Source organism: Erythrolamprus reginae, chromosome 9 (assembly GCF_031021105.1).
Source record: "Erythrolamprus reginae isolate rEryReg1 chromosome 9, rEryReg1.hap1, whole genome shotgun sequence".
NCBI lineage: Eukaryota > Metazoa > Chordata > Lepidosauria > Squamata > Dipsadidae > Erythrolamprus > Erythrolamprus reginae.
This window is the reverse complement of record NC_091958.1, coordinates 21,840,399-21,850,058: the sequence shown is the minus strand read 5'-3', so window position 1 is coordinate 21,850,058 and position 9,660 is coordinate 21,840,399. Positions and strand designations below refer to the sequence as shown.

The following is a 9,660-nucleotide window of genomic DNA, read 5'->3' as shown; positions in this document are numbered from 1 at the left end:
GTCGAGATCTTTGTGAGTCACCTGGCCTTTGATAAAGACTCCTGCAGTATCTGTAGATGTACCAAATGACTTGATTGAACTGTAAACCTGTTCTTGGCTTTCTAAACAATTGTCTTAAGAAAAGTGTTCTGGAAGCAGCTGTTTTAATATTAGCTGACATATCTGTCTCTAGAAAGAGGGTGCAAAGTTCTAAACAAGCAAGTCCAGCAGAAATAAGGGTGAACAAGAAACAATCTTGGACAACCCCGAAGATTATGCTTAAACCAGAAACTGAAGACTTGTTAAATTCAATATGCATTTTGAAAAGGAATTTCACGGTGTATCTTTAGAGTGACTCCTTTTCCATTCCATGCATACGTTCCTCTGCTTATTTTCTGTACTTGGTAGAAGTTTTGGATCTATAGAGTTCAGCTCCCAAATTGTGATATTGAGATTACACAGGTTTGGTTGTTTTAAAATCTGGCTATAAGATATTCATTGTTTTCTTAGTAGCAAGCTGCACCTACTCCAAACATAAACTGTGTGATATCTGGTCAACCCAGGGCCTCTAAGACAATGTTATTCACTTCCTGACAGTGAAAAATACACAGGCAAAAGTTAAAAGAAAATCTGGTTCATGGACTTTGTGGCTCCTTTTCTTAGAAAGTTACATTTAATAACATTTGAGACTGACATGGCTGCAGAACTGGTCGACTATAACAGATCAATACGCTGAAGACTGCATTCAACAGGCTGGAGACCTCTTAAGCGATAAACTTCTTACAAACATGGGCAACCAACACTGAAAATAAGAAAAAATTTAAAAAGGAAAAGTTACAGCGTTAAACTTGGGGCATTGTATTGACTCAGTAGTCCTATTGTTAATTCTCAAAGAATGCAGGTTTAACATTAGTGTCAAGGTCAGATGGCAGGCATGATTACAATCGATGTACGAAGTACTTGTGGATATGTGGACATACAGTCAGGATAGCAGAGGCAAGCAGCAGATGCTTTATAAAGTGTCCAAATATAACGTACGACTGTAACAATATGCAACAGGGTTTAAATTAGTCACAACGCACAACAGTGAAAGTACTTTGCAATTTGACAAGATCTGTAAACCAAGGCTTTATAGTCAGTTACATTAAGTAGAGCTAACATCATCCGCATTTTCCTTCCCCCTATAATTTAACCCTCAAAATGCTATAGCATACTCAACAGCTTGCTTTGCTGGAGCCCTGAAGCAAAGAGCACAATTCTGCACAGGTTTGTGTCTCTACAGAACTAAACTGTGACTCCATGGTATTCCAGGCCAAGTCAGCCAAAAGGAAATCATCCATCACGGTCTGAGTTTCATTGCTGGTGAGAAATAAACTGCCTAGGGTATCAAGGCAGCTGTCTATGGTTTGCGTTTCAGCACTGCTCAGCTGGACTTTGCTGTCTGACATATTATCGCAGATCTCACTGTCAGGACATCTCATTTCTGTTTGGGTTTCTGTATTGGAAGAGTCCGCGCTCATCAGAAAAGCAGGAGGCTTCAAGATGCTGCCCAGAGGCAGGTATGGAGTGTCCAAGAAGAAATTTAAGTCTGTCTGAGTCTGTGTATCAAACATTTCTAAGCCTAAGAAATTAGAATTACCTCTAGAGGTATAGGATTGGGTAGTGTGGTCTGAAAACAAATCTGTTTGGGTTTCAATGTCTAGGAACTCCAAAGTGGGCACGTTCAAGTTGCCCAATTCAGCTTCTTCGGTTTGAGTTTGGATATTGGAGGCTGTAAAGAATTCCTCAATGTCAAAATCTATCCCTGCATTCTGGGTAGAGACGGAGCTTAAGGGAAGGCCAGGGTTGGAGTGAGTATCCATTAAAAGACTGCGGTTATCCAACGAGTGACCCGTGGAGTTATTTGAAAAAATGGTTTCCAGGTCATTCAGTAGCTCCATGGTTTGCGTCTGATTGTCTGTCATAATTTGCTGGGGAAGGATACTGTTTGTTGGTGAGTTGAAGCTGATCAATGGCTCACACTTTGTGTCTGGGCTCAAAGTTTTGCAGTTTCCTTGCGGTAGCATATTCTGATCCAGATTGGTTGCCATCAAGGGGACACCGGGATGAGTCATGGGGTTTGAATCAGGGAACGAGGAATCAACACTGTTGAAAAGACTGCTGCACGTGACAGTTTGGTCCATGTGCATGTTCCCATTGATACGTTTTTGGGACTTGCCGGTCTGAGTCTCCCGAGAAATCCCGCAGGGTTGAAAACAAGCTTGAGTGAGCACATCTGTCTGAGCAGCTATGGAGGAAGTCAGCTTTGAGCTGGGTAAGAGGGTTTGGGTCTCTACGCTAACCGGAAGCAATGCCTGGGAGCTGAAAGTCAGGTCTGTCTGAGAACAAGAGGACACAGAGGAATCGGGAGGCCAAGCTGCGGAAGGCACAAAGTTCTGGGAAAAGTACGACAGGTCAGTTTGAACATTTGTGGAACAGATCCTGTCTTTATAGCACAGAGCTTCCAGGTCCTGGACTGGAGTAGGGGGAGCAGCTTTGCCTAAATTCACCTGGATGCCTGTGCTAACTGGCTTAGTACCATCGGCACCTTTGGTTCTGGAAAGGGCTGAGGGGGTTTTCAATGGAAGGGCTTCGGTCTCCAGAGCGGGTATCATAATTCTGACTGGCAGAGGCATTAAGTGAACAGTACTCATCACAGAACCTTTCTCGTCCATGGTCACCACAACGGGCTTCACAGAAGAGCTCGGTGCTGGCACCAAGATAGGCAACTGAGTCAGCTGCATTACAGGAAGCTTAACCAAACCCACTTTCGGCTTAGGCAAGAGAAACTTTGGTGTATTTTTGGGCTGTGCCTGAGCTTGCTGAGTAAAATAAGATTGGCTGGGATCCTCAAAGGAGGATGCTACCAACTTGATCTCCGGGATCTCCAAATCCTCAGTGCTGGCACATCGGCTGTGGAGGCTGGCAGACATCCTGTTTGTGGTTTTTTCTTCCAGTGGGCAGTTAGACAGCGAAATTTCACTTTTCCTTTTCTTGCTAGGCGGATCCCTGTAAACATTAATAAATCGTTAGAAATGTGGTTGTACTGCAGCACAGTCTCCCCACTGCTCCCAATTCGAGAAAAGGAAAATGAAAGCATATAATCCAGTCAGGGCAAACCTTTTTTGGTTCGTGTACCAAAAGGAGTGGGTGTGGGTGTGTTATTATACATGCACATGCCTACACCCCTTCTCCCCACGCATGCGTACCATCCCGCGCATTGCCCCTCATGCATGCGCACAGGCCTTTCTGAAGCCTGGTAGGGAGTGATTTTTAGTGATTTTTTCCCCGGTGCCTCCATGTCAGAAGAAGCCCTCCCGCCCTCCCTTGTCTTAATGCTGACCTTTAAACTTCATCCGAAGCGAAGCTGAGGGCTTTTTCCACACAGAGAGGCCGGGGGGAAAAATCACCAAAAATCAGTGGTTTCATACCGATATGGCTCAACCACCCCCTGCCACTGCTGTTAGATTTTAAAAAATATGCCCAAATGGACAAACCAGAAATGCGTTTTTCCGAAATTCCGGTTTGTCCGTTGAGGGATTTTTTTTTGCCTCTTTTTCCGGAGGAGGAAACGGCCTTTCCAAAGGTCAAAAACTCAGCTTTGCCAGTGCGTGCATGCGTGCTGGAGCTGAAACAGAAAAGTCTCGCATGCCTTCCCATTTGGCTCCGAGTGCCACCTGTGGCACGCGTACCATAGGTTTGCCATCATGGATATAATCCATCACTTTAATAGTATGTGAGGATGACCTCCGGACACAGGAAGGAGAGCCACTTTGAGAGAAGTAGTCAGGTCAAAGGCATCTCAGCGCTTAACAAAAATGTGGATGTGGTACACGTCTCAGAAAGAATCTTCAGTTCCTTGGTTGGTGACAGGAGAGAAATGAACTTTCTGTTAAAGTAACCTTACAATGAACCGGTCGGACGTCTTTGTGACGTCAAAGCTCCGCCCATGGAATTCCCTATTGGGATTCCCCACCTCCTTTTCAGCCTCCAGATCGGCTGAAAACGCCGCCACCGATTGCAAAAATGGCGCTCCACCGAGCGCCGCCGCCCGGCTGTAACCTTCTGAAACAGCCGGGCGCTTCTCGGCGGTCTCCGGAACCCGAACTGCCGGGTTCGGCATTCGGGAGAATGCCGAGAAGCCCCCCGGCTGTTTTAAAAGGTGACAGCCAGGCAGCAGCGCCCAGAGGAGCGCCATTTTGCGATCTGCGGTGGGTTCGTAAGCCGAAAAAAGTTTATAAGAGGCAAAAAATTTCTGAACCCCAGGTTCGTATCACGAGGGGTTCGTATCACGAGGTACCACTGTACATTTCTCCCCCATCACTTCCACAGTTCAAGAAACTGGGAGGATTCCTTTCTGAGACATTTGCCATGGCAACATTCCTCTTACAGCTAAGGTTCCTCTTATCTGTCTTCCCAGCTGTCTCCCAAAGTCCTTTCCACACACCATTGCATTCACTGCCAGAGGTTAGAGCCTACTGACAAAGAACACAAGCAAGAACAGCTTTCCATTATAAAAATCATTCCCAAACCGTGATTCTTATCTCTAAAATGAAATGGTAAGGAGTTAAGAGTAAAGATTATGCAATAGACAAAGCACAAGCCCATGCTTTTGTGTTTAGTGTGCATTTCCTTCCACTCCAAAATGCAACTACGTAACTGAATGAATAAACATGACCTTTTTTTCATCTGATTTTATTTGTCTTTGATCATTTTCTTATTATCTCTTTTTACCATTTCATATCCAATGACTCTGGGCGGTTTATCACATTATGTACTCATCTTTTATGAAATGAACCAAGAACATTAATGAAATACAATGTTGGTGCTGTATTCTTCAATTCATACAACATTCAAAAGCCCACGGTGAAAACTATTTGGGTGAAATAAGCGATGGTCACATTTGCACTTCTAGGGAACAGAAGAACAACACACAGCATTGTGTAGCATTAGAGAAAGGAAAGATTTTGTTAGTGGTAGCCTATCTGATAAGGGATGCATGGATGTAAGACCAAGAAAAACACAGTTATGAGCAGTAATGAAACCAAGAGCAGGATAGAGGAGCCATTACTGGCAGTTACCAACACCAAACTCTCCTCCCAAATTTTAACCCCTCCTCCAATTAATATGTGCATGTGTAGGAGATACAGTGTGGTATGGTGGTCTATAGGAGAATATATCTGCTGAACAAAGCTCTACATTGGTGATAGGAAGGGCATCTGGCCATTAAATCCTCTACCAGCTCCATTCAGTTGCCCAGACTCCATCCTGCAAGGGATTATGGGGTCATTAAACGATAATGTGCAGGAGATAATTAGAAAATGCTGCCATACCTGTGTTCAACCGGGATCTCATGTTGTGTCCGATAAATATGAGATAACAATGCTGTCCTACTAGCATAGGGACACCCACAGGTACACTGGAAAATTTTGCCACAGTCCACAATGTGGCGCTTCAAATCCCATATAGTGCCGTACGAATTGGTACATTTATCACATTTATGCTTCTTTTCAGCATGCATTTTCATGAAGTGCTGAAACAAGCAAATGTTAGGGAAATTTCAGGGATATAGATGAGCAATTTAGAACCAATGAGATTATTAGTCACATCATTTATTTTAGCATTCTCAAACTACTATATTTTTTTCAGTTTTAGACTGAAATCTTTCTAGACCCTACCTATTTCTTAACAGGCATACTTGTTTACTATAATTAACTATTATTCAGTGATCACTTTGGATGCTACAGATACTTTAGGATTTAACAGTTTTACTTAATGCCACAAAATTATTGGAATAGAACAAAACTCTATTTGTATTTAGATTCAGGATAACCAAAGAAAAAATGTGTAACATATTTAACACAAAGTCCCATCACTACCACCCTTTTAAGTTTATATTTCAAAAGATTGAGCAAATTAACTTTCTGGACTATTCATGCCTCTGCTGCTTGTTCATTTATTTGAATCAAGTTTTCTCTTATATCACGTTAATCCCACAGTAAGGATTTAATTTACAATTAGATCTTGCATTGGCATGCAGATTTGTTATACATATGAATGTTTTTACATAAAAACTTTAATTCAGCAAAAAAAATGCATAACTCTTTGAGATGACATTCCATCCACTGTACTTGTCATTGATTTTATTTTAAAATAATGTAGTTATATACCGTACCTGCCTTACGAGAGAAAACTGTGAAAACGGCCTTTCAGGTCCTCTAGGACAACCTTGAATTGGACAGCAGTAGTATTTCTGTGGCGTTTTCAAATCTTTCCTCATTGCAGGATATATTTTTCCATCCTGAAGTGACACACATTGATAAAAAGAAACACATTTTAGAATTAAGAAGCAGCTGGAAGGTAAGCTACATTTTGGGTTACAGGTAATCCTCGATTTACAAGAGCTCATTTACTGACCCTTCAGTTACAACCACACTGAAAAAAATGACTTCTGACTGTTTTTCACAGGAAGGAAGAATTATTGACAGCATGCTTAAACCCCAATTTTGAGAAAGACAAATCCCTGCAGGGGAGGGGCTTATAGTAAAATAAAGAATCCTATCTGCCAAATCTTCCAAGGATGCCTCAACAAATGTAATTCTTATATAGCTGTTTGAAATGCATCACATTACCACAAAGGGTCTGAACATTCAAGACACCACACCATTCTTTTGATCCATACCCAACACAGTAGTTTTGTTAAGGGAAGCCTAAAATGTTCCAAACAAAATCAAAAAGCCAATAGCAAAAATAATTAATGGGATGGTTCAAAATAAATACATTAGCGAGAAAAAGCCCTGGAGGCAGTGTCAGAAGCATAATTCCCAAGTCAACAAACACTTTAATTTTTTTTTGACTGTTTCAAATTTTTCATTCTATTAATACTCTGAAGCAAGATGAAGTAATTACAACCAGGAAAAAAAACCACCACCCAAGATGTCTGATGTTACAATCCATTATCTCCCCCCCCCCCCCCACTTGGCATTCTTTAGCTTATTGAGAGAGACTTGGCAGTGATTGACCGCAGGTATAAAGATATTCCTTAAAACAGGGGCCTCCAACCTTGACAAATTTAAGCCTGGTGGACATTTTCAGCTTACAAAAGACCTTTGGGGGAATGGGGGAGGGCTTTTTTTGCCCTCTCCAGACTCCAGGGAAGCAAAAAATGGGCCTAGATCCTTTAGAATTTGGGAAATGGGTCATTTCTGGCCTCCAGAGGGCCTCCAGAGAGAGGGGGAGGCCCTTTTCACCCTCCCAGGCATTGAATTATGGGTGTGGGCACTCATGCATGCACAACAGCGTACACGCATGCATTTTGGGCACCCATGGGAAAAAAGGTTTGCCATCATGCCCTCGGGCAGTGATGGCAAACCTATGGCACGGGTGCCCCAAGTAGCATGCAGAACCATATCTGCTGGCACGTGAGCCAATGCCCTGGCTAAGCTCCAACTTGCATGTGTGTGCCGGCCATCTGATTTCTGCCTTGCACAAAGGCTCTGGGAGGGTGTTTTTGGCTTCCAGAGAGCCTCGGGGTGTGTGTGTAATGGATGAGGGTGACCTTTTTTACCCTCCCCAGGCACCAGGAAAGCCTTTGAAGCCTGGGGAGGGTTAAACACGAGCCTACTGGTCCCATCAGAAGTTGGGAAATAAGCTGTTTTAAGCCTCCAGAGGGCTTCTTGGGTGGGGGTGGGAAGCTGCTTTTGCCCTCTACAGGCATTGAATTATGGGTGTGGGCACTTGTGCATGCGTGATAGTGCACATTCACGCTCTTTTGGAAAAAAAGGTTCACCATCACTGCCCTAGAGAGTTGGGCACCATAGAAATATATACACTGTACTGCTAAAAAAAAAATAAAGAGAACACTCCAATAATACATCCTAGATCTAAATGAATAAAATATTATCAGTGAATACTTTGTTTTATACAAAGTTGAATGTGCACAACAGCATGTGAAATTGATTGTCAATCAGTGTTGCTTCATAAATGGACAGTTTGATTTCACAGAAGTTTGATTTACTCGGCAGTTATATTGTGTTGTTTAAGTGTTCCCTTTATTTTTTTGAGCAATGTATATAACAAATCAACCAACCTCCAAGGTCCCTTCCAACTCTGTCACTGTTAACCTTGATTCGAAAGGGAGGGAAACAGGGGGTGGGGTGGGTCCCCCAAAGGAGACTGACCAGAAGCTGGAAAAAGGGGTGAGAGGATTTGGGGCTAGTCATTGTTGGGGGGAAGGAGGAGAGGAGGCGGACCCCGGGTGGGGCATGTGAGGGAAAGAGAGGCCGGGGGTGGGGGTGGGGGTCGTGGGAAAGGCCTTACTTGCTGCAGGCGGTGGGCCTTGCTGAGGTGCATGCTCAGCGCCGGCGGATTGGGCAGCAGCTTGCCGCAGCCGGGCACCGTGCAGAGGATGTTGCTGCGGACAGCCCGGGACAGCTCCGTCACCGAGGGCGTCACCATCTCCCGAGGGCTGGACGGCCTCTGGCCGATGTCGCGGGGTGCCGGGCGGCGGGGACGACCGAGGCCCCGTCTCATATCCCCGCGCTGAGGCGGCTGAGGAGAAGCGGCCGCCGCCATGTTCGACCGGTCGGGCACTTCCGGCGGAGGTCTTTCCCCCTCCCCACTCATGAATATTCTCATGAATATTTAGAGACGCCTCTTTTCCATATTTATGAGGGACGCGTGGGAAAAGAGCGGCGCGGCGGCCCCGCCCCATCCTCCAGAGGAGGGGGCGAAGCCGCCGCGCCTCTTTTCTCACGCTCCTACATGGATATGGAAGAGGCGTCTCTAAATATTCATGAGCGGGGAGGGGGAGAGATCTCCGCCGGGCTCGAGGTCACGTGGGACAGACCGGATTGCAGCCTGCCATTCATCCGTGTTTCTCATCAGTGGGTGCGGGTTTAATGCGGCCGCCCGTTTACTTAGGGCGGCTCGCCTGGTTCTGGTCGAGGTACATTTGATTGGGCAGGTTTCTGAAGGCGCCTTGGGAACTTCAACGTGCCTTTCTAACGGCTTGTGGGGCTCCTCCAAAATGGGCATGAAATGACTCGCGTTATTCGAAAGTTTTGCCTTCTTTTTCATAGGTTGATAAGTTCTTCCTCTCAACTACTTCAACTTCAACCACAACAACACACGAGCACACAACAGATAGAAACTTAAAGTGAACCGCTCCAAACTCGACTGCAGGAAATACGACTTTGGTAACCGAGTAGTTGATGCATGGCACTCACTACCAGACTTGTAGTATCATCACCTAACCCCAAAAACTTTACTCTTAGACCAAAGTGTGGTAGGCATACTTCCAGGAGTACGGGGAGTGTTTGATTGGGGGGGGGGGGAGGTACGCCTTCAGAAAAAGTTCTGAAATACATCTTGCCTTTTCCAACTTCATATTTATGTGAAGTTGCTTTTTCAGGATTTGTAGACACTAAATCGAAAAAAAGGAACAGACTATTGGACATGGAACCTCATCTCAGATTAAAATTAACAACCAGGAAACCAAATTATCATCTCAGCAATTTCATCCTTCTCATTGATCCAAATAAATTTATAATATAACTTTTATTTATATTTTATTATGAATAATTTTATTTATTATTTATTATTTAGTGTTATGTACAAAAAGAAAGTGTATATTTTGATTGT

General features: G+C 44.2%; 1 protein-coding gene across 1 annotated transcript; it reads right to left on the bottom strand.

Annotated features, from left to right (window-relative positions):
* Positions 1-630: 630 nt before the first annotated feature.
* ATMIN (ATM interactor) lies at positions 631-8,653 on the bottom strand. The gene is made up of 4 exons (XM_070760445.1): positions 8,338-8,653; positions 6,194-6,319; positions 5,352-5,551; positions 631-3,027 (listed from the first exon to the last, which is right to left on the bottom strand). Exons 1-4 carry the CDS (start codon positions 8,641-8,643, stop codon positions 1,194-1,196), a joined length of 2,466 nt encoding a protein of 821 aa, XP_070616546.1. The 5' UTR covers positions 8,644-8,653; the 3' UTR covers positions 631-1,193.
* Between the last annotated feature and the right edge of the window lie 1,007 nt (positions 8,654-9,660).